Source organism: Sinohyriopsis cumingii, chromosome 6 (genome assembly GCF_028554795.1).
Source record: "Sinohyriopsis cumingii isolate HCF-2022 chromosome 6, ASM2855479v2, whole genome shotgun sequence".
Classification (NCBI taxonomy): Eukaryota; Metazoa; Mollusca; class Bivalvia; order Unionida; family Unionidae; genus Sinohyriopsis; species Sinohyriopsis cumingii.
The window spans coordinates 114215993-114242182 of NC_142966.1; the positions used below are offsets into that span (position 1 = coordinate 114215993).

The 26190-nt window shown below is 39.6% G+C and overlaps 1 protein-coding gene across 1 annotated transcript; it reads right to left on the reverse strand.

Moving 5' to 3' along the window:
* Positions 1–1821: 1821 nt before the first annotated feature.
* Positions 1822–8302, reverse strand: LOC149797759 (uncharacterized). The gene is made up of 2 exons (XM_089960478.1): positions 7587–8302; positions 1822–4213 (listed from the first exon to the last, which is right to left on the reverse strand). The coding sequence occupies exons 1-2, from the start codon at positions 8028–8030 to the stop codon at positions 4043–4045; spliced, it is 615 nt and encodes a 204-aa protein (XP_089816604.1). The 5' UTR covers positions 8031–8302; the 3' UTR covers positions 1822–4042.
* Positions 8303–26190: the final 17888 nt, after the last annotated feature.

The window sequence follows — 26190 nt, forward strand, 5'->3', positions numbered from 1 at the left end:
AAACCAAAACGTTTTGTAAAACTTAACATATAATTTAATTATCAAAGTTATACCGTGAAAATGTAAAATGAATTGTGACTTACGACTTGAATCCAAAATAATTGTAAAAAAAAAAAGTTCTATTCAAGTCCAGAATAATCGAATGTTCCGAATGAGTCAAAGCCTCGAATACACTGGTCTGCAAACAGTCATGATATATCAGAGAGGCATTGTCCAGCAATGCTTTGAATAACTCACAGTAGTCCCAGAACAATATTTCAGTCAAATGAGCACTTTGTAATTCCATTTAATAAAACAAATGTTTCCTCTCATATAATATCTAAACACAATTTAAATACTTCTGCAGATTGATGTAACAGCAAGAACATAACAAATAAGACTGAAAAAGTTGTTCTCCAGCCCCACGAATTTATGTACAAGCATAAGGGGTGAAAACGCATTTTGCTCCTACTACGTTACTTTTTTCAAATGCCCCACATCGTAAAAGAACCCATTAAATGGAAAATAACTTAATTCTTCTTACAACTCACATGACCCCATCAGCCAATGAGAAACTGACCCAAACCTTTCAACACGTTTTATTGTTAATATTATTACTATTAATAATCTTAATCACCTACGTGAACAAATATTTATAGAACCTACGCAATCTACACTGTTAATATCTTAAAATAGAATATAATACCCGTGTACAAAAGTTTACTAATATATTGATTATAGACTATCATTGCAATTTACATGCGTGAAAAAAAAATTATACATAGAAAAAATACAGTCATGTACCAAGAGTTAAAAAATGTGTAGATATACATAATAGTATCAGTTAAAAATATATTATTATCAGAGGGTGTAAAAGTTACATGGATTGAATACTGATTCATGAAAGTAACATATCGATGGAAGTAAAATTCAGATATGTTATATTCTCTCGGAAAACTTCCGCTGGACTGAGAACTATATATATATATATATATATATATATATATATATATATATATATATATATATATATATATATATATATATATATATTCCCACTCGAGAATATTAACGAGCATACAAAATCCCATCATAAGAACCTCTGCACCTGCAGTTATTTCTGTTCAATGTGACATTTTCTTTCCAAAATTAAAGAAAATCAATGCATATATGATATCTGCGTGTTTCGAGAGCATATAAAGAAATATTTCACTAGAAGAATTGTAACATGTTATTGCCACTTGTAGCGATGCTACGAGTGACAATGCGAAATCTTTCCACTTCACCAATGAAACATTTCCTTATATGTAAATATTTATATATAGAAAACGTGGATTTTCTTATTATTATGATACAGTATATTACTGAAAGAAGCTACAATAAACAGCCAGCATTGAAAATTGCACAAGCCGCATTTTTCCGGCTCCTCATCGTTTCATGTCAGTCACAATCGCTCTATGAAACAGACGGTATATTCACGTCTAGTGGTACTTCAGTAACAACAAAAATCATAAGATACATAGAATATTAAGTTATTTTAAAATTGATTTTTATCATTTCTTTCGATCAGTCGATGGTTTGAAGAATCGCTGATTCTCACGATCTCTCTATCTCTGAAACCCCTCCATTTTCTGAATAAGTCAGAGCAGACTATTGCTACACTCAATCCTAAAAGATAGTAATATCTTAGGACTCGACATTGAAATATGGTCCTTCCGAACAATGCTCATCTGGTGTCATTTTATTATACTGATTTGCCAAACACAATCTGTGAGCGACATTACTTTATAAGTAATCTTATTTGTACGTATAAATTGAACAGACAAAATTAGCAAGAGGTGTAAAAAATAAATTCCTTTATTGAAAACTAATTCACGAAAGTAACATAGATTGAAGAAGAATCAACATTGTAATGTTCTATCGGAAAACTATTGTTGGGAGTACAAGGTAAATTAAATTAAAGTCTAATACGTGTGCATCACATCATATCGATACCTTTATCTTAATGTTGTATAATTTCAGAAGAGCAAGAAGGAAAATAATGTTCCTCAGTCGAGAATATTATCGTGCATTAAAAACATCTTTGCCTGGAATTTATTTTCATTCATTTTGTGACATTTTTGCTTTTTCAGAAATTCAAGAAAATTAATGCATAGATAATATATGCGGGATTTTTTTGTATATGCAAGGAAGTATTTCATGAATGAAGTGGAAACTTTTGATTGTCACGTGTGGCGAAGCCACGAGTAACAATACGAAATGTTTCACTTCACGAGTAAAATATTCCCTTTTTGTACTTAAAAAACGCTGATTTTCTTCTTCTTCTTCTTCTTCTTCTTCTTCTTCTTCTTCTTCGTCTTATTATTATTATTAGTAGTAGTAGTAGTAGTAGTAGTAGTAGTATCATATATTTTAGGGCAAAAACATTCGGGTTGTTTCTCCATTCTGTGTCAATGCGATTAACGGCTGCATTGATAAAGAAGTTCCAAAATTTTACAATAATTTTAGCACAACGACACTTTGCAAATTTGTATTATACATATAAAGTTTCCATCTGTATATTTTGTAAAATGCATGGCTGTTTTCATAGAAAAATGAAGATACTTTTATTTTCGTTAACACGTTTATTGCGCGGATTGATATTGTGAACATCGTTGCGATGAGGTACTGTAGAAAAATGACGGAACGGTCCAACAATGTTCAGAGAGTAACATCATTAAGCAACATATTTTAATGACTGTTAGTTTATTTATAAGGATTTTGGTTTCAATTTTTTTTCTGCATTCATACGTGAAATTTTCTGGGCATGTAATCCTGCTTTCTATTTCGATAACAGACGCTGTACCCAAATTTCGAGTGTCACTTTCGGTTTGCAATCGGCACTCATTTTAATCACGAGTTTTTCTCAATACGTGCACCCTTTATCGTTGTGTATAACTGGTACACAATATTGTTTGGGTGATGCAGAATATCGAGTAGCATATTGTCATATATTTCAGTCTATGAAAATTTTCAGTATTAGTGTGGAAAACAAATTATTAAAATGTTTATTCTTGAAATATTTGGAGCCTACTATTGTTATTTTGGGTTGATTTTCAAGGCATTTTAAATTGCACCTTCTCCCTGATTACATACATGTTGTATACTAGATGATCTAGAGTCCTGGCACATTTAAAGACTTATTTATCCTGATGTGGAGAGAGAGAGATATGTATTTTCTAAATGAAAAAAAAAAACACAGTTCCAAACTGGTATCACCAGCGTGGCGACAACATCTCCCCGCCACACACACACACACACACATACACACTGATATAGTTCAGTAACTGTATAAAATATGTAGTAGAATATAGTATGACGTGCTAATAAAGATAAGGACTAAATGCACCCCCACCCCACATGAATTGTAAAGAAAAATTACTTTTATTTGTGGCAAAGGAGTGCATTTTAAATTCTTGTATTATGTCACTCAGGATCACTAAAATTTGTATTTTATCTGCATATTCTATAAAATTAAACCTTTATGTGAGTTAAAATGAAATGGAATTAGATATATGATAAATCTTTTGGTGGAGATGAATACTAGAAAAATATGTGGCTTCTAGCAACGAATGTGTTCCGATGAAAAAGTTTAAAAGCCCCTTACTTTGGAAAGTTGCAAAAATGCAATTTTCTAAATGTCAGCTAATGGCAATAAATGAAAAATATTTTAAAGTTTTTAACATCCATATAAACATACCGGTATACAGAGGAAAATGTTTTTATTTATTTATGGGGTAGCACTGATAAATTTAAATAACTTAATATGACAAACAAAGAAGAAAACATAGAAGCAACCAAGCAAACAGACATAATTTAAAAATTAGGATTTGACCTTTGTTCTTCATCAATATTAGCATATCTGAGAACAGAGAGAGAGAGAGAGAGAGAGAGAGAGAGAGAGAGAGAGAGAGTTCATTATGAAATATTTGCAAAGCAGAACTGCACATATGTTGTATATCAAAGATAAGTTCGATATTTTTTTTACAAAGGGAGATAGTTATCAGCCTCATGTTGATATCATCTACGGGTTCCTCGTTTCCCTCATATTTGCAGATTCCGATTTTTTCACTAATTTTTGTTTCACTAAACGTCTCCCTATTCGAATATTTGCAACAAAGTAGACAAACCCTATACAAATAAAAGCGCCACCTAAAACCACACCTGCAGCTATGGCTCCACTTCCTATGTCTGCCTGAAACATAATAAAATTAATAAATGTTTACATGCACCACGTTGATTCTGCAACATGTATTAACTGATCATATTATGTATTGCCAAATTGCATTGTATGTATGTATGTATGTGTATGTATGTATGTATGTATGTGTGTGTGTGTGTATATATATATATATATATATATATATATATATATATATATATATATATATATATATATCCGCCATGTCAGGATTATGGTTTTGGGGCCCGATGCATTTACGAGGGGTGCGGCTTTTAGATCTACAAATACACACTGAAAGCAGTCCTCAAACTGCCCTTTTAAATGCGTATAATTATTATAGCTATAATGGTGGGTGTACGTAGATTGTTGAGACCTATCTGTACTTGGTTTATTACGGGGACGCTCCATATATGTTGCGTACTTCTGACGGATTGACAGGTGTATGGTTATGTTGTTTGCATATACCACATGCATATTGGAATGAATGTTAGGATAACTCTAAACTACGTTCATGTACTGTAGATGACTTTTCTTTACATGTTGTAGTTGTGGAAAACATGCATGATCTAATCACAAATCTCATCAAAATAGCAGACCCCACATCCTCAAAAAATCAGCCCGAATTAGTCCCAACTACACTAAATTTAGCAGGAGTCAAAGTAGGGTAAACACATTTTTCCATTTTTCACAGCAGACAAAACCAGCTCGTGAAACTGCAATGATTGAATTATAAAATATATAGAAAATTAGAAAAAGGTTGTGTGTGTGTGTGTGTTTGTTTACTGTTTAATTTTGAAGTATATAGCAGATTACCAAGCGGAGCTAGCAACTTTTTATATATGCGCACAAGCTGCATACTCCACAATCTAAATTACACCTATTCACACTTTAGTAAAAGTATTATTTATAATGTTGTTTTACATTTATGGTACATATATAGAAGAAACGGTTTTTAAATACCTCTGTGCATCGGGTGAAACCTGAAGACTGTTAGATAACTATGTTATCCAACCTAAGTGTGCAGCTTCATGAGATAACTATGTTATCCAACCCAAGTATGCAGTTTCATGAAGATTAATCTTAAGATTCACCGTGTAAAAATAAATCCGTTTCGATCACACAATTAAGTACTTACTAATCACAAACATCACAAAATCTCAACGTTTAGATATTCACTTAGTCAAACTGTTATGTTGTTAGGTTGCCCCCGTGGTCTTCTTTGTTAAGTCTAAATCAAACAAGCTTGCAAGTCATACAAATGTTAAACTTGCTTTTCCAAATACACGTACATTTACTTCTGCGTTTTTCTTGTTTTTTGTGTGGCTAGTAATGCAAATTTCTCAAAAATAGGTGGGTGGATGTGGATAAATAGCCAGTCTGGGAGTATTCAGAATATGTCAAATTAGACATTCGGTGCTTTGTAAATCGGCCGCATTGTTCCTTAAGTACAATATACCGTACGCGCTTAGAAGTCTAATCAAGCCACAAACAACAAAACTCCTGATCTGCCATAGCATAATGCGCCTGCCGAAGAAAGTATATATTGTTTGTTCTAATGATTACTCTTAACAAACTGCACAGACCCAGATCTGCTGGCGCATTCCGCGACGGCAGATCTGGGTCTGTGCAGTTTGCAGTTGGTCTCGACTTATAAGCGAGTTTATAAGGTATGGTTATTTGAGAACACTTGCGAGGAGCTTTCCTAAGGTCAGTTGTTCTTCCCGGGGTTTTTCCTGGGTTCTTTCTCCACCAGATTGATATACTTGCCGCCATGCAAAAATAATGGCGTTAAGCCTATAAAACAACAACTATAAGTATAAGACCATTGACCTGCATGATATGTTATGCATATTTAATTTAATTGTTTGTTTGTTAGTTTAAAAACTTATTTTATTTCATCTCATGCTATTGTAATGTAGCATTGTATGCTGGACTTGACCTTGTCCAAAAGTGAGTTCATTTCTGCTTGACTTTAATGACTTTATATTTTTTTTTATTTCATTTTATTTCAACAACTAATAAATAGCTAAATTATTCTCTACGTGTATAGGCTTAATATCAGGATTTTTATTAAAGGAAGAAGTAAATATGTTGATTTGGGTCAGGGTTTGGACTTTCCTATGTGAATTGAACAGGTTATGGTTTTGATTTTGTGAACATTGGGATCACTCTAGAAGGTTATTTACCATTAGCTAAGTTTTTTTTTAGAAGATGCTAAATGTGACCTGAAGCCATAAAGAGAAATTGATAATCGTGTAACTGTGAGGACTTGGTCATTTGTGCTTTAACATCTAGCACTTCAAAGTTGTATTATCTGTTGTGACCAGGCGTTTTGGGCTGGACTCTTTTTTTTTTGGTTCAAATTATTGAATTCAAGTGATTATTTTCTCTGGAAATACAAAAGTGCTCTGATAAAATTATTGGATAGAGACATTCACTGGAATTTATACTGGATTCAAACCTGGAATTATATTACTGTGATTCAACAAAAGACAACCCTTTAATAGCTGCGAAAGACACGTCATCGACTTCAGTCTTGGGATTATTTGCTGGACTTTTAGTGAATTTTATTCAGGACTTGTGTATGTAATTTTTTTTATTATTTTGGGATTTAATTCGCAATGCCGAAAGTTCTTTTTTCTCATTTTCACTTTGTATTCTAAGGAAAAAACTTCTTTGTTAAATTTTACAAAGCTTGTTGTCTTCCAGTCTTTTCTGTTACTTATTTTAAGAGCATAGACTCGTAACAAATATTAATATCGAAAAATGGCCGAAGAGGCGAATTTAGCTAAGTTACCAGCAAATGATCCCTGGTGTAGCATAAAACTAATGCGAGTCTAAGATTTGTATACAGTTCGGTTCATTTTATTATATATATATATATATATATATATATATATATATATATATATATATATATATATATATATATATATATATATATATATATATATATATATAACCTCTCCGGTCGCCTAGTGGTTACAGCGTCTGCCGCTGATGCTGGTTCGAACCCCGGCCGAGTCATACCCAAGATTTGTTTTAAAAAAACGGTACTAACAGCTGCCTCGCTAGGCGCTCAGCATTAATAGGTTTGTGCCAGGACAGGTCGGCTTGGCGCCAGGATAACCTGACTGGATGGGACATCATGCTACATGTCTGCGGCATGATGCCCCAGTGCTAGACATCAATATAATCTGCCATACTACAGGCACCGTAGCGATATGACTGGAAATTTTTAAGGTTACGTTAAAAATCCAAATCAATCAATCAATCAATCAATCAATATATATATATATATATATATATATATATATATATATATATATATATATATATATATAACTGAAACTGATTACTCTTCCTTCTTTGTGTTACTACTTACACCTGTAGCAGCCTTTGTGGCGATCGTATTATCAGAACTGGTTTTGTTCCCAGTTGTTTCACTTGTATTTGCTGGAGTGATTGTTCTTTCAGTTGGCTTCCTGTTGGTCGTGTTGATGTTGACTGCTGAAAAAGTGCTTGTATTTCCAGAGCTTTTACTTGTCTTATTAGGAGTGGTCGTTCCTATATTGGTCTGCACGTTGGTCCTAGGACTGGTGGTGATATTGTCTTTTATTATCGGAGCAGAGTTTCCATTTGAACTGATTGATGCATTATCCGTTATAGATGCAGTGGTTGTGTCTATTGATGAGTCACTGCCATTACTAGCATTGAATGTTGTCACATTATTCGTGCTAGCTGTTGCCACAAGACCCACATGTACTGATGGCATTAAAACACACGTTAGTAGAACACAAAAATATATGGCGGTATAATCAGGACACATTGTCTCGAATATCCTTTGTCAAAGGACAATGATGTCAACCATACAATTCTAATAACTCTTCACTGTTCACGAGGAATGCAGTTCAAAGCATTCAGCTGTGTTTAAGATCAGCAGTTCTCCTCCTTTAGTGATGTATGAAAGCCCCCTATATCCCCGTCACCCTTGAAGCATGCACTGTATTGATTAATAAATATACATGCTGAACTACGAACGAGATACAATTGTGAAAATTGATAAAACATAGCTGCTATTCGTCGTGTTTATGGAATGTGTTATCATGGCCTACTGACAAAGCGCTATCTAACTTTAAGTATACCGTTGGATATAGACTGATGGGGGAAGTAGAAGGTATACATTGCAAATTATCGATAATTTATCAAGTATTGGCTCTTTAGACTTGTAAATTCAACATACTCATGTATATGAATGCAATCAATTCAGTCTTAAATGTTCGATAAACGTGTAAATACGGGTCAAACATGGGGCGTTTCAGAAAATGACCATTATGAGCAAATGAACTTTTTTATGGAGCAATTCCTTTAACTACGTTTCAAAGGGAGTGGGGAGTACTGCAACACTTTTAAAGATATGTCCTACTGTGAGACCAATAGAATAAAGTGCCTTGCTCAAAGAACCGCGTCTGTAGTCGATCCAGGCCTATTCCGTGGCGGGGATTAAACATGTACCCTTCTGGTAACGAGTTCAGCAGTTTGACCACATTTGGGCTGACTGTGTCAATATCTTCGATTATTAATAGCTACAATTCATTGATGGTCGCATTAAAAACCTTGAGCGTGTTTATTTGTTGGTTGCTGGTGATATATTATTATATGTTTACAAAATGTAAAGGTCCCATATTAGTGAACTAGTGTTTTATTTCATGCGATAATGTAATAATAGATAGATAAGTAGATAACTTATTAGATAAATAAATAGATAACTTAATAGATAGATAAGTAGATAACATATGCTTGAAAAACAATTTTGTACGGTTCGACTTTTTTCTTTCTATCGAGTTGTAAATTTACTTTTTATGAAAAGTCGAGGAATTCATTAAGTTATCATGTTTATTTTTCTTTTAAATTATCATCACAAGAAATTTACTCTGATGTAAGCATTTATGATGCTGATTTGCTCTAAGAAATGAACATATGACTAATGATCAATCTTACAAGTCATTTGCATACCAGGGCCCAGCAGCATGGAATGAATTGTCCACTGAACTTAGACACAAAGACACAGTGATCCCATTCAAGAGTGCTCTTAAAATTCACTTATTTCGACTGCAAGAACAAACTTAAAGACCTAATAATGTTTCCTACCTTAAACAGTTTCAGCATGTTTTTTATGTTTTCTAATTTCATGGTGTTTGTTTTTGTAATCATATCATTATATATGTTTTTATGTTGTAAAGAGCTTAGAGCTTCTAAAGATTAGGCGCTATACAAAGTCCTCATTATTATTATTATTATTAGTAGTAGTAGTAGTATAGATAGTTACTAATAAAACTAACGAGGTTTCCAACACTATTACCATTATCCTTTTATACTACATCGAGGAGCTAAAATTTAAATGTGAGATATCAATATTTGCTTTTTAAAATGTAAATATTATCCTTAAAACTTTACTGTGATGTCTCTCGCACGAATAACGCTAACTCTTAAAGGGAAAAACAAAAACCTTTTATGTCTCTATCATCAAAACAATGAAAATCTATGGAAGAATGTTATTTATTAATTCACAACATCCTCTACAGAAACACTACCTTCTAATCCTACATTACTTTTCTAGGAGGAAACCCATTACCCAAATTGATTCTCCCACACTCACACACCCGAGGGAGCGGTGGTGAGTTACTTTTCATCGTTTACGAACGAAAGGGTGCTGGTTCGAATCCTACCATCTGGCCATGCTGGGCCAACTACTATAGTGTGTCCTTGGGTAATGTACTTATTGTATCGGCACTAAATTACTTAAGTAGTGAAGTGGGGCTGTTTAGGCTCAATGGGAATTAGCATTAAGAACACCCCTGGGCCACTTTAGCGTCAATGGAAATTTAACATGGGAGAAACACCTGGGCCTGTTTAGCCTCAAGGGAATTTAACATGGGGAAAAAATTTTGGGTCTGTTGAGCCTCAAGGGGAATTTAACATGGGAAAAAAAATAATCTTGGGCCTGTTTAGCCTCAAGGGGAATTTAACATAGGGAATAAAGTGTGGGACTGTCGAGGACAAGAGGAATTGAATAGGGGAATAGAGTTTGGGCCTGTCTAGGGATAAGGGAAATTAACATGGGAAATTGAAACAGGGAGGGGTCTCTATATTTTTAAAAAAAAAAAATGGGGTAGGCAATTGAAAGTCTATCTCTTTTCGAGAGATTGGAGTGGCCCTGAAAAGGACCTTTGGGTTTCTTCTTCTTCTTCTAATTTCTTCTATTTCTCCACCAGCTTCTTATTTTCTGTCCTACATTTTTCTCTTCTCTTCTTTCTTTTCTTCCTCCTTTTTCTTCTTTTTCTCTTCTTTCTGCTTCTCCTCCTCTTCTTTCTTCCTCTTCTCATTTTCTTCTTCTTTTTCAATTTTTTCGTTCCATGCTCTCATCCTTATCCTTTCCTCTTCATCCTCCTTCTCCTCCTTTATTTCTTTTAACAGCTCACTGATGATGTCCTTTACTTTTCGTAAGTTGTTAATCTCCATCTTCACTCGATGGGGGCTATAAGAATAGTGATCCTCGTTTAAGTTAACGAACATTTGCTCCATCATACCCAAATTGTCCAGGACGTCTTGCAATTTCTTCATTTTATCAAGTTGGTTCGAAGCCATCTTCTTTTTTATTCTTTGTAGAATGGTGTGAACGACGAATACTGTGGGTTCTTACAGTTAAAGCGCGGACGTGATAGAAAACATCCCCCTAAAGCCCCAAAAATATATTACCTAGATCAGCACTTAAAACGCGCGGACGTGAAGGAAAACATCCCCTACTTTTCTCATCTCATATTATCTACTATCCACATACGTGAAGCAGCAATAAACAAGCCCATAATATACTATCCCCACACGCAAAGAATTAAAATGAAACCAAAATCTACTATCCACACAAACCAACTTAAACTCTTACAAAACCCAATAATCTACTATCCACACAAACGTACGTGAGCGCTTACAAACACAAACACATACACTCACACTAGGAAAAAAAAGGGTCAGTGTTTATATTCACACTACTCTACATACATACATTGGCAAATGGATTACTATTTCTTTTCTAAAGGTTTGGGTAGCCCTGAAAAGGGCTGTTTGTTTTTGAACTCCAGTGACACCTGGTTAATGATGGCACCTTCCAGGCCTGGCACCACACACACATCTTCTACTCCAGTCTCTTTTTACTTTTTTTGTTGTGAGTGCAGAGGCGGGATGAGTGGCTTCAGAATCCCAATCTTCTGTCCCTGGGATTCTGAAATTTCCTCTCTCCTCTTCTTTTTTTCTTCTTTCCTCCTCTTTCATCCTTCCCTCTTCGACGATCGCCTCCGCGGCCAGTTCATTTAGTATGCGCCTGGTATATTCCAGGTGCATCTGGAGTTCTAGAAGTTTAGCTAGTCTGGTGTTAATTCTGGTGTTGATCAATCAACAAGGGTAGCTAGACTGCCGAGCGATTTTCAATTTATAGTGAAAGCGCGGACGTGAAGGAAAACATCCCCTAAGACAAAAGTTATATTACCTAGATCATGACCAAACAACGCGCGGACCTAAAAGAAACACTCACTCACTTTTTTACTACCCATTACTATTTTAAACATTTTCATTAATCACTTCAATATACTATCCACATACGCAAAGCAATCAAATCAAACCCAAATCTACTATTCCTTCACGTCAAACAGCAAAAAACATTATCTACTATCCACACAAACCTACTTGAGTGCTCACAAACACAAACACATCCAATCACACCAGAAAAGAGTCAGTATTTATATTCACACTACTCTACATACACACATTGGCAAATCGATTGTTATTTCTTTTCGAGATTGGAGTAGCCCTGAAAAGGGCTGTTTTTTTGTGTGCGAAGTTGAAGCTAGGGCGATCTTTTAGTTTCTAAGAATGCGACGTCCTCTGACAATAGACTTTCTGACGATATGTCTGCTTCTTCGGAAAGAGAAGAAGAACTCTTTGGTGTCGATACGACAATCGACAAAGCCTCTGTCAGGTTCAGGTTGCTGCTGCTGTTGTTGTTGTTGCTGTTGCTGCTCTCTCTGCTGTTTCTGAAGTCTGTACTTCTCTGTCCATTCTTCTTTCTCCCTGTTCACTTCTTCTCTGAAGAGCTCTTCTATCAGGTCTTCAGTGACTTTTAACATTCTCACATTCTCTGTCTCTTCAGGCTTCGGTATCAGACTGTGTCTGACCCTATGCAAATTCACGTAGGCTTCGTTTAGCTTAGCTAGTTTGGAGCACATCTTCGTAGGAGGATGAGTCGACAATGGATGGTTAGACTGTTGTTGTTGTTGTTATTGAATTGAATTATAGTGGTGTTCGCAACATAATGTGCATGTACCACTGGTTTGTTTGCACACGGTGCAATTTTTGATTACTCCTGAGGGGAGGAATGGTGCCACACCCCTCAGACATTTATGTACTCATAGAGTACTATTTAATTGGGCCGTTAGTTCGTAGACGGTAGTTGCGTGCCCAACCGAACTAATTGTAAGGCCTAAGATATGAGTAGGAGTAGTACAAACCCACACTCATGAATTCAGTCTGCTATTGAATGCCCCAGGTGTCAACCCAAGCAGTATGTAACGTCAGCTGCCATTGGCCAGCTTTTGACATCACATTAGGACACCTGGGCTTGTGGCAAGTGGAAATCGTTCCACATCTTGCCACTTTTGTACGAAATCCGAGCGTGGTAAAGGAGGAAAAGGTGCTCAGCAAGCCAGCCCTGGATGTTGTGTACTTCCCGAAACGCCAGCCCGTACTTATTTCAAATCGAGTCTATTTATACTAGTGGACAGAAAAATACCAATATTGTGTAAGCCACCTGTGCAATTAGTTCAAATCCTGTTAAGTCTGTTGAATTTCCTATCCCTATACGTCCTATCTAATCTAATACAGAAGTGTACATAAACGAACTCCCTACTATTCCTTATTTAAAGTAATATGTCTAAGCGACATTTTAAAAGTTTTGTCACTGGTAGGTTTGTTTAGATAGTTGTGAATTTTGAGCGGTGGTCCAATGGTTCAAATTTGTAGGAATTTTGGTAGATTCAAGGGGGGAAACCAAGCCAATTTAGGTTTCCCTATTAGATAAATATGGCAATTTGTTTAGCCCTTAAAAGGACTATTTTTGTGGTGGTGATGGTTCCGCCTGTTTTACTCCACTCATGTTGAAGTATGTTATTGGCGGTGTGTATCGTCTCCGGGGTCGGTCTGCTGGTGGTGGGCCTGGATCGGTTAGATCTTTCAAGATCCAGTCAAGCATTCTAACCTGGTAGGATATGGTCTGTATTTGCAGCCCGTGGTGTACTGTCACTATGGTAGCGATCATGACTGCTAGGTTTAAAGGGCACTCTAGAAGTAGTTCCCCTCTCTTTTTGAAGGCCGTCAAAGCTTTTTCTGCTTTTGATTTACTTGGCTTGATATTAGTGCCAAGGTCTCCTTCCCATTTGTGGAGTATTAAGGTGCCAAGTTCGTCCAAGAAGAGGGTTGCTTCTTCTTTGCTGTGCCAAAAATTTGTTATGCCGTAATCTGCTGAATATCCCCAGGCAATGTGTCTGTTTGCCTCGTACAGAGTACGTTTGCCTACCCTTGGATCTGCTGGGTTTGCTGGCTTAGGTGGAGATGTGACTGAAGTAGTGGGTTCCAGTTCAGTTAGAGTTGTTTGAGATTCGAGAGATACGGCTTGTGGTGGTGGTGGTGGCGGTGATGGAGTAAGCTTTAGCTTCTGCTTCTTTTTCGTCTTCGCATTTGGAAGAAAAGGTGTCTCAGTCATACTCCGTATGCTTTTTATCATCGGAGAAATTTATGATGATGGTGGTGATTTCGTGACTGCTTCAATCTGCTGTAGTTCTGTAGTTGTAGTTGTTGTAGAAGCTTCCCTGGTGTTCGCCGCCCTTTGGGTTGGTTGCAAATCGCTGGCTTGAGTGGAGATGGTGGCGGTGGTGGTTATAGTTGAACTTGCAGCTTGGTCAGAGTCTTGGGCCCTATTAATGTTGACCGTAGGTTGTACATTCAGGACTGTCGGCTGCTGTCTTATGGTTGTGGTACTCGTTGTGGTGGGTCTGCTAGCATACTGGGTCTGCAATTTCTGCTCCCTCTGTAGTTGCTGCTGTTTCTTCCCTGCACATCGATACCTGGGCCTAATTCTTCTTTCTTCTATTTCTTTTTCTTCCCATATCAATAAGAGTGTTGTTCTCTTATGTTGAGCTAGTAAGCTCCAGCCGGAGGCTATCTTCAGACCTAGTCCGTGGATTGCGCTCAACGCCTGTTCTGGGATAAGTATTTCCGTCGCTAGCTCCATTGTTAAGTGTTACTCCTTCTGTGTTCGCTGCAGACTGATGATGATGGTTAGACTGGAAACTGCCCCGTTTTTAAAGTCAAAGTGCGGACGTGAAGGAAAACATCCCTCCACGGTTTTCGAGCCGCAACGTTCAATGAGTGTCATGAGAGGGATAGTAAGAAGTCAAAGAGCATGAATCAAGATTCCTATAGCCAAACAAACCACAAAGGCATTTTTTTCAAAACACGACATTTTTTATTCAAATATCACTTAGCACTAACAAACAACTCTAACATTTTTAACAATAATCCAACAATATAACATCAAACATTTTTTTTCAACTAACACATTATTTTGGACAGGGCTGACAACGTTGTAAATGAAATTGTGATTTCCACCTTTGGAAGTCATTAGGCCATTGATGGATACTACGTTTCCTAGCTTGAGACAAAAGACCAGTATAATGGTCACAAAACCATTTATCTACTTTCACATCGTTTCTAGAAGAAGAACGAGGATCAAAATGAGTCACTAAATGTTCTAAGGAATAGCCCAGGCTGCGATGATGCAGAAAATACACACAATATTGTCCACACACCAAGGAATCTGTGCCTTGTAATTTCACATTATTGAATCGGGTGGTCTGAGCATTTCTTCTCATAAAGTCAATGATATCGTCTTCCAAAGGAGGCAATCCATAGGAATCGAAATATTCCACACATCCTTCTTGAGGAAAGTAGACGGCTACCCAGTGGGTTCCTGGAAGATGACTGTCGTCCGTGTTGATCACATAAGCTTGATGATCTTGCAGTTTGCGATGAGGAAGTTCATCTTTAGCACAGACGACAGGATTCCAAGGAGCCGTGTACGAGCTGTGGTTCAAAAGGTAATAAAGTTCCCAGGTATCCATTTTTTGTTTTTTTTTTCTTCTTCACAGGTAATGATAAGTGATCAATTCGATCCTGACTTTTTGCTTGAAAATGTCTGACAAGTAAAAGGCGTTTAGCTTCGTCTCCCCACTCTGATTCAGGACAGCTTCGATACTATGGATCTCTTGAGTGGTTAATGGTGGACAAGAATGTTCACGCAAGTCTTTATACCACTGATGCAACACGACTTCGTCCGAGATGAGACTCCATGCTTCGTCCAGATACTCGTCCAATTTTTCTTCTTGACTCAGTATCAGGCATTTATCGTGTTGAATTTGACTGGGATGATCGTTTTGACATCCATAGCAATTTTTCTTGATCAATTCCGTCATTTTTTCGACCAAGTGTTTGGCAAAACAGGAGACTAAATGGGCTTCTTGTTCTGGCCATCTTGACTTCAAAATGATAACTTCTTCGTCTTCAGATTCTTCTTCTTTCCCGGTCTCCTTACATTCCATGTCTAAAGTTTCTCCACTAGGTAAAGAGGGATAACAATCTTCCATAGTTTCTAATAATCTAGAATGACTTCTCTCAAACTGTTGATTTATATGGTATTATCGAATTCTGCATACAGGAGGACGTTCACCGTCTCAGTTAGAGCTTCTGCAAACTGAAGTTCCACACGAATCTGACCGGATTTTATAGGGTGGAAATGTCCCTCGTCGCTACCTTGGTCTGGAGTGAAATCAAAAGCCCACAAAGCATAACCTCCTGCATAATCGTCGTATGTAATGCCATGACTGGTGTTGGTCCCTAACTGTCCCGTGGCTTCGTACAGGGACAAGTACGACCTCAAGTAATTCTTCTTGTCAAAGTCAGGTTCGAAAGGTCGGGTACACAAGGTCTTGCCATCGCGACTGACTTCAATCTTGGACACTTTGTAATGTTTAAACTCAAAAGGATTTTGATCGTGCACTCCGTTGAAGGCTCTATTCTCGACCATACCAAGGATTAAACGTTTGGGTAACTGCCCTTGGAACAGATGATCTTCGATCATGGATCGCTGTTCAGCAGGAATGGTGAAGGTTTTGACTTCCACGCGTCGTATGAGATACTTGGCCGTCGTTCTGCTCAACGTTTGACTGATGTCGTTTCCCACTTTAGGTAACACTTCCACACGTCGTATGTAGAGTCTGGCTTCTTGGATGATGGATTTGTAATTGTCACTATTAGCCACTAAATGGAAAGCGGCACTGCTACGATTCAGTCTCAGGCGAACATTCACTCCGTTCAACAAATACTTTTCTTGGTACCACATGTCCACATGCAAACGATCCATCAGTTCTAATCTCTGTCCATTTTGATTTTGTCTCTTCGTTCTACAAATCCCTCATTGTGTACTTTGGTTGTATCAATTTCGATTTCATCAAACTGGCCTGCATCGTCAGCTTCCCATACCACACAAGCATTGAGATCAGTATTCTTGGCCTCTATTCCAGATACGCTCGATAAGGGTAAGTATCCATACTGCTACTGACTAGTTTGTTATTCAAGAACAAGTCCACTCCGCTAAACAAGGAATGCATGAAATTGTTGACGGGAGTTACTGGCTCGTCATCTATAACACCTCCTGTTCTATTAAGAACTTTGACTTTCAGGTACAAGTAACTGCTGCTCAGATCGATGTAATCTTCAGGCTGTCCTTTGATTTCAAACTCGATGGGAGCGGAGTTCGTCAAAGAGGAGACAGGGTGAAATTCCACCCATTGGGATTCTTGCATGGTCATCATAGTGGGTGGCATGGCAAACAGATCGAGTTCCGACTTGGAACAGGCGCAAGATTCTCGGTGCATCATTTTTTCTATTTCTCAATAACCAAAAACGTCTAGGTCTCGAACGGTTCTTCTTTTCTTTGTCTTTCTAGCTTTAGACGTGTGAAGTCTGGTGAAAGGGTGTTTTCTTCGTCGTCTCTTTCTGCCTTGTCCTTGCTGAATGCCTGACTCGGTAGCGTGCAGAGCATTTATAGGAGTTTCTCGTCGGCCTAAAAGGTCTTTACCCGTTTGCAACAAGACAGTTTTGCCTACCCTCATGAAGGCTTCTTTGGGATTTTGTTTGTCAATGATGACATTTTGGAGAAATTCTTTGCCTTGCGTCAGTGCGGCATCTTTCAAGACGTGCAATCCGCGTGACACCATCGGTTTCAAGACTGGGGCCACCGAACGAAAGGCCGATTTTAGCATATCTCCTAAACCGTGTCCTCTCTGTCGAGCAACCCCTCGCTACACTGGATACATGACTTACGATTCGTGAGAGAACCGTTTTCGAAAATGGAGTTTCACCGTGACTTTCCCTTTGGTGAATGGAATATTTTGTCCCAGATCTCCTTTTATAACAATGTTGACCGTGTCCAAATAAGATTTGCTGACGGGCAAATAGTGAGGATGTACAAATTCGCGGTGGACGTGATAAATGTTTCCACCTTCCTCGTCAGCGAGCGTGGCAAAATCCACTTTAAAAGGAATGACACGCAGTCACGGCACAGAGGTGTGTCCCACCACGTTGTACTCCACCACATCGGAGTACACAAACATCAAATTCAGTCCTTGGTTCAGTTCTATTGGGGCACGAAATAACTTGGCAAAAGAATCGTTGTCGGAAATGACTGGCAATTCGTTTTTCTTCATCATGGCCATCCTCATGTCCATGTCCCCACCCAACATGTCAAACAATTCAGGACAAAATAAGAAAGACAACATTTTGTGCCCCTCAGGAAATTTCATCAGTAAGCGACGAGCTACTTTGTGGCACTCCAGGGTGACACTTTTTCTGATACTCTCCAAAGCTTTCAGAAACACGACATTAAACCTGGAGCTAACGGTGCTGACCAAATGTTGACCACTAAAATAATAGCCTGGGGGAATGATCAAGCGATAGGTCGTCTTTTGAGTTTTTTGGTTATATATTTTGTTATCATATTTGACGTGGGTATTCAAGTACTGTTGCATTTGCTCGTCATGAACTTCCACTGAAAAAAAATTTTAATTGGGAAGGATATTGAGGACTTGGGTCGGGTGAATGATTTCTACCAAAGCCACTTCCCAATGGGCTTCGTGATCTAATTGCATAGGCTGAGGTAATTTGGCCGTGTAACAGCACAACGTGTTGTTGGGAAACACCTCCATGGAACTGTCACTGGGTAAGGTTAAGTAAAATTGGTTAGTGTGACTCATAATTCCAGAGTTCTGTGGCTGTCCGAGGGGTTACTAGAAGTCAGAGGAGTGTCTCCGCCCAAAATGGGGTTGTTATTGTTGTTGGAGTGGTGACTGACACTGGCACTGGACACAAGGTTCCCGTTGTTCCCGTTGGAAGAGAATTTCAGGGAGGGATTGGGAAGCAGGTAACCGATGAAACTGCTCAATAAAATGGTCCACAATTGTTTGTCTCCTTGTTGCAAACTCAAATTGGCAATGGCTGCACCGATGACACAATACACCACGAAGATTTGACAGAAAAAGACGATTTGCGTTTTAGGCATACGTTCTTCACATCACACCCACAAGGGTTGTTTCTGTAAATCTTGCAGAGAAGAACTGGGTGAAGGAGCGGTCGAAGTAGCTGCGTCTGTGTGAAAGGGCATGATGGTCACTTCTTTTTATAGTCGATGACTTGCGAAGCGTCGATCCAAGAATCAAAACTGGGTGGATGTCCTTTCCAACGTACTTTGACTTCTTTGACACGTCGTTTGCCCACTTTACGGGTTCTGTGTTCGAGAATGATTTCGATGTCGTGCACGTCGTCTTCTTTTTTGGTGACACGTTGTAACTCGGGCAAATAAAACGTTCCTTTGAGCACTTCTCCTTTCATGTCTTCCAATTTATAGACGGCAGGATGACGGCCATGCACTCGTCCAGTGACACGAAACAATTCGGTCGTCCAGTTAGGTAAGTAACCTTTGTCGAAAGTGCGTTTGGTTTTGCCAATGCGCACCTAATCTCCTACGCTCAACACTCCACTTTTCTTGGGGACAGCCCTCGTCGGGGACGTACCAAACAGGCGCTCAAACACCAACACTTCGTTCTCGGGAGTCACTTCTTGCGGGGCACGTCCGATGCTTCGATGGTAAGATTGGTTGTACGCTTGCACCAGGTGCGGTAAGATGTCGATGTACTTCAGAGTGTGGTGATGCGTAAAATATTTCCACATGCGTTCTTTCAAAATGCGTTGAAAACGTTCCACGATGCTGGCTTTGGTTTCAGGATTCTCGGTGGTAAAAAAATGAATTTTACGTTTCTTTAATTCTTTTTGGAAAACTTGGTTCGGAAATTCGGTGCCTTTGTCCGTTTGCCATCGAAGAGGGTGCCGACCGCTTTATTTCAACACTCGTTGCAGGGCTCGCACTAACTCGTTGCTCGATTTGGAAGTCAAGAGTACGACCCAGGCAAATTTGGAAAAGACGTCGATGACACAAAACAAATATTTGTAGCCGCAATTGTAGTCATCATCTTTTTAATCCATCTAATTTTGGAGGTAGGTGGTGTTGTTAACTTGTGTACTTTTGTGGTGGAGTTTCAAACCCTTCTTCTTCTTCTTCTTCTTCTTTTTCTCCTTTTTTTGTCTTGGTCACTGGTAGTGGTGATGGCGCTGGACTTTTCATCAAGGTCTTAAAATCTTTCAGAGTGGGAAGAGCTGTTTCGTCTGAGGCTTTCTGGTGAAAGAGTTGCAGTCGTTGCAAGAGTTGACCGTACTTTTGCGATTTTTCTGTTTCGGACAAATCTTGGCGATCCATTAATGACTGCAATTCGTGTTGTAACTGGGACATCTCGCTCAAATTTTGATAGGGAGGTAAATGCGGGGTACGTTGTTCTTGCCAACGATGGTATTCTATCCATCGTTTGTAAGGCACTAAAGCTAGTTTTCGTCCTTCCATGGGATGTCAGGGGTCGCTTCTGAGATCTTGGGACTTCAGAGGGTCTTTTTATCTTCCTCCCATCAGTCCTCCCAACATGGTTCCCAAGACTCCTTTCAGTAATGGCCCTAACAAGAGGGGTAAAATGCCTCCACGTTGGACCAACATCTTCTTCTTTTGTCCGATGGGAATTTTCTTTTGAACCATTTGGCGAAGAACGTGACGATGTTTGCCTAAGCATTGTTTCTAGTGTTTGGACAAAGGGATCGTGTCTTTCAAGACGGTATCGATGACCTCTTTGGAGGATGATTGAATGAGTTTTTTTCGTGGGGGTGGAGAAGCTTTGAACAGGACAGATAAACATGTCCCCATGTTTGACTAAACGTGGAGGCAGTCCTTTCCTTTTCTTTCCTTGGGTTTGTTTAGAAGAGGGATGTTTTCTGGAGGGTGACATCCTCAGCAGCACCAAAACACTGATACCCCTACTCGGTCACACACCTTTTTTATACTGGAACGCGTCGCCACTGATTGTCTTTACGTCGTATTAACTTCAGGACAGGCATGACACGTCGTGCAGGGGTACGCAACGGACTAAATCGAGCCAGTTCTTGTTTGGACAAATCCAGTAAACTTTGTAACATGCCCGATCTTTCTTGAACTTTGATTTTGGGAGCATGTGCTTTGTGAGCAGCGGCCACTGCCACTAAATTGGAGGGTCCTGCCACTGGGGAAGTTCTTGGGGTTATCAACGGAGAAGTTCTTGGTGTGATCAACGTCTCCAAGTACTCTTCAGTTCTTGGTGACATCAACGGGGAAGTGAATGAACCTGAGGCTACCGGAGACGCGGTCACCGCCTTTGCAGGTCGTGCTTTGCGAGTGTAAGGTTGCGTCCTGGCCGAAGTGCCTTTCTTGCGACTAGTTTTCTTCTGTGGGCTTTTCTTTTTCTGGGGACTTTTTCTCTGCTTCTTTTTCTGGGGGCTTCTTTTCTTTTTCCGGGGTGGTGTCTGGTAAGAGAAGGGTCCCTCCACTGGAGAAGTTCTTGGAGACACGGGTCTCCTTGGGGACTTGGTCTTGACACTGTGGCTCTTTTTCTTCTTCTTGGAGCTTCGTTTGACTTTTTTCTTGGGGAGAACTTTGGGGGCATTAGGATCCCATCTTAAGAGAGAGCGAATGATGACCCCTCCTAGAGTACCGCTCCCTCCAGGTTTCAAAATGATTTGTTTTTTGGTTTGAGTGTCGATGCGGGGATCGGCCAGTTGGGTCAAAGCGACTTTGTTTCGATCAAAAAAGCGTTTGGTTTGATGAGTAATCTGAATGATCCCTTGCAGTAATTGACGTGCACGTCACCGTGAACCATCGTAAGACTTCTTTGAGACTAGCTTCTAAGACACGAGCTCGTATTTGTGGATTTTTTTCTCGACTGATGCCATACAAGGCTCGAATCAATTTGACGGGGAGATGTGATTGAAGGGACGTCATGTTGACGCTGTGTGAGACAGACGAAAAGTGTCTGAGGTTTTTATAGATTTTTTTTGTTGAGTGAAATTAAGTCGAGGACGGAGACGTGTACAGGACAGGCCCTCCGTCTTGGCACCAGTGGTGAAACAAGTGGGTACGAAATCGCAAATCATCGGGGGTCGTAGGTTTCAAATCGACGAGTAAATAAGCGTGTGGAGTTTGAGTGGCATCGTCGTACGCCTGAGTCAGCCAAGGCGTTCCTAACTGTTTGGCTAAGACTTGCACATGCGATTTATCTCGAGGGCTTTTAAACAAGACCACGTAATGTGCATTGAGACTGATGGTGCGATGGGCTTTACTCTGTTGAAAGAAATTTTGGGTGATGTAAACGACACTGGCATTACGGTGATGCCCTTTGCGCGTGAACCACAGTTTAATTTCTTGTTCGTCTTCTCCTAACATGTCGTCGAAAATGACCAAATGGGTTTGACGGGAGTCGCCTTGACTTTCTCGCAAGAGGCTGTACGCCGACCGCCACTCTTTGTAACACCACACGATGCGTTGAGGTGGCCGATCGATCAAATGATGTTTATGTTCGATCAAACGTTTGACAAATTCGGTTTTGCTTGAACCGCTAGGTCCAGCAATGAGCATGTTAAAGGGATGGAGAAGATACAAAGCCTCCCAACTGGCACGATCTAAGTGTTCGTCGATGACTTTGACAGTGGAGGAAGAGGGAGCAGAGACAGCAGAGGTAGCCATAGTGTCAGGAATGTCACTTGTAACACGAAAACAAACAAGACAAGAGTTTATATACTTTTTTCAGGACACGTTTATTGAATGTTTTAAACTTGAATACGAAAGACAAAAATACATAAAAGCCAAAGGCTTAAATACAACGATAAAAGGCACATGAAAACCATTAACGTAGAATAAAAACAAGTGTCTGCACAACATGTTTTGGGTAAGGTTCTTACCAGTTCTATATTGCGTAAAGTCACACAAGTGTCCTCCCGAAAGGGTTTTTCAGGGATGTCCACGACAGTCCTGTCCTGGGTGACGGGTTCTTCTTCTTCTTCTGGTACCATCACCAACACAGGTTGAAAAGTAACTTTTTTCTTTGGACATTGAAAGGAAGGATCACAACTCTCGAGCATACTGGGCCACTTCCTGGGTCCAAGCTTCAAAACCCCATTTTTTCCAGGCACGGACATCTGTCCAGTGGGGGTGTAAGTCACAAGCTACACACACATCGTCATACACGTCTTGGGCAGCTAAAAGTTGACAAATCTTTATTTCCCGTAGAGGTCGAGAAGTATCCAGATGAAAACGCAAGGCATTGAGCAAAATGAGTGTCTCGTGAACATTTAAAGGCACCACTTTCATGTTGAATGGGGTGGTAAATACTGTTCGTAAAGAGTCCACAAGGAATCGGCTGGTAAACGAAATCCCAGAAAACAAGTCATTAAGACAAACACCACTTGTCGACCCAAATTGAATGGATACAGTTCTTGTAATAATTGATGGTAATGATCCACGGTTTGAATATGGTCATTGAGTTCCTTCCACGGAATCTGTTCAATCATTTGTGACATAAGCCGTGGCAAGGATTCCTGATTTTATAGTCTCTTTGTTTCGGAAGCAATACACGTACTTTGTAGCCAGAGATCTTCGTTCTCCAGTGGGGAATCTAAATCTTGCATACTGTAACCTAAACTTCAAAGTTTGTTTAGAAGTTTCCTCTTCCTCTAAGTAGATTCCACGTAAAATATCTTGGTAATCCTTTAACTTGTCTTCCTCAATGCGTTACACTAGGTGAATCTCGAAGTAACCAAAATGATGATCATTTCGTTCATTCACTAACTCAAAGTGTTGAAAAATGTCTGACCACTGAAAGAATTTCTGACGAATCAGTCCTCTTATACCATTCAGGTACCAGTGGTTAAAGATCTGGTGACGTAACGGATGCAATTGTTCTTTACGTTTGACTTGTATTTTGACCAGCTCTCGGTAAATGCGTTCTCTCAACTCCACAGGCAAAGCACGAATGTTCTCTTGTAAAGTATCCATGAATAGTTCAGTCCGTACAATTCACAATCTTCTCCTACAGCAAAGTAATCCACATAGTGAATAATTTCTGACCACTGCCATTCAGGGTAACGTCCAAGAATGTCACTGAACTCTTTTGATGTAAACGGTCTAGAGTAATATAATAGGACGAATGAACACTTGACCCAGAGAAATCTAACACACTGGTTGACTTTTTTCACTCTCCTCTTGTGAACTTCTAGGCACAAAAGTTCTACAGTCACCCATTGAGAACTCACTCTGGCAAACACCTGCCAAACTTCTTTGTAAATCTTCTCTTGCAGTTCTTTAGGTAATGATTCAATATCGTTTTTGAAATGAAGTTTAAATACTGGTGATGTCCAACATTTGACTCCTAACCAATCTGGTTTCTTCTTCAACGACATGGTAAGTTACTTCAATGTCTCGGTCCCACTAAAGGTAAGTAATGACAATTCGGTGACCAACGAGCATGTTCTAGGTAGGCCGAATCTTGCGGTTCCCAGTGGTGAAGTGACACATTGCAACTGAAGCACTTGACTTTATCTCCTTCACCCAAGTAGAAAAATCCGGCTCTGGCTAATTCTTCGGGGTTCGGACCTCCCAAATACTTAGGCCATTTTCCTTTGAACGATTGAAGACGATTTTCAAAGTCGCAGTATTCCGACAAACGTTCAGGGAACGAATATTCGTCTTTCACAGGTTCGTTTCGATGAGGGCAGGGTGACATGGACAGGAGTTTGCTCAGGGCTGGATGACATCCGTAGGGGGGTAGACGTGCAGGTGGACATTCACCTTTAAAATTAAACCCAGTAAAGTGTCCAAGAGGACGAGCGGCATCGCTTTCGCATCCCTCAAGTTTGACACGCACAGCATCACTTTCCATGATAGGGGTGTGAGAACAAAGTTCCCATGATGCTTTACGGCATCGCTAAGGTCACAGCGTACAGCATCGTTCCCATCGCAAGGCTTACAATCGCATTCCACTTCAGAAGCCCCAAACTTGAATTGTGCCTTTCTGAACTTGTTTTGTGTCTCTCGGAAAGTATTCATCTTGTTCGCTTGGTCTTGGTAGTCACAATGAACTATCGATCTTGCCTAGGGTTCCTTTTTATATACAGACCAATATCGACGTGTCCATACGGTAAGGTGAAATGATTGGGAAGTCGCACTCGCTTCTGGTAGACGAATTTATAGACCTTTTCCAAGGGTCGACTGACGATCTGGTGAGTGGGTAAACGTACAATCTTGTTGGGTTGATAGGTGATCACTTTAAAGTGTTCATCTTCTCTAGACTGCAAGGCTTCTTTCAATACCCCAAAGTTGACCACACGACTGGTACGATAAATGAGACTCAATCCTTTCACTTTACACGTCGTGTGCACTTCTCCTTGTTTGTCCCGGTATTCGTAGCCGTAATTTTTTGGACCACCACTGATGAAACTTAGAATCTTGTCGTCGGGATGCTTGTCTGTCCAGGCTCCTAAACGGTCTCCTTCGATGTCAGGGTGATGTTGACTCGGGTGATGAATGTAAATGGAACTGTCCGTGTCAAAGTACAGGACCCGTTCCCCTAACAGTTCTAAAGCTTCGTACAATTTTAAGCGAGCATGAGCTGTCACGTAAGCCGCAATGATGACATTTCCAAAGGGGTCGGCTTCTACAAAGTCCAGATCTTCTTCGTAATTGACCAAGATCAAATTCTCGCGAACGACGTCCACGTGTTTCATGAATTTGGTTTTGTCCTGAATCATCTGGAAGTAGCGGGAAGGTTTTGTCAAATATTCCGTCTTGGGTAAACTCGGTCGTTGTGCCATTTTTCCCCACAAGCAATTTAACATCACTTTGGCAAACGATCGCCTGCCTTCGCTTTTCTCGATGTGATCTAAAGTAATGCCTTCTTGTGCCCAGTATTTCTCTTTGAATGTATTTTGGTCTTCGGGAGTGTGACACCAGGACGGATAGCCACTGGCTTCTTGTTTCAGTTTCAAAAAGGCATCCACGTAGTCTGCGAAAATGCCTTTCTGCGTGGGGTCACCCTTGTGGTATTGTTCTGTCTTGGGAAGGTGACAAATTTCGTACACTTCTAACAGTTGGTATCCCATGTCCAGAGCTTTGAACAATTCTACGCTGACCCACGTCCCCGTCAAGGCCCGTTCTTCCTGGGTGTGCTGACAAGGTTGATCTTGGTTGCACGTTTCGGCACAAGTACAGCACAAAGGAAACGTCAGTTTGCCTTGACAATGGTGAGGTAACACGGGATGGTACAAGTCCGTGGGAGGCAAAACTTTGCACTTGATCAAGCCTTCGTATTGTCGAATGTTTTTCAGGTCGATGTGTTCCGTTAACAATTGCGGGTGAACTGCAGGAA

Excerpts from the sequence above, each read along its gene's own strand:
- LOC149797759 (XM_089960478.1), bottom strand. The coding sequence starts at position 8,030 with ATGTGTCCTGATTATACCGCCATATATTTTTGTGTTCTACTAACGTGT. Across the intron at positions 4,214-7,586 it reads CCACAAAGGCTGCTACAGGT|GCAGACATAGGAAGTGGAGC; the intron begins GTAAGTAGTAAC and ends ATTATGTTTCAG.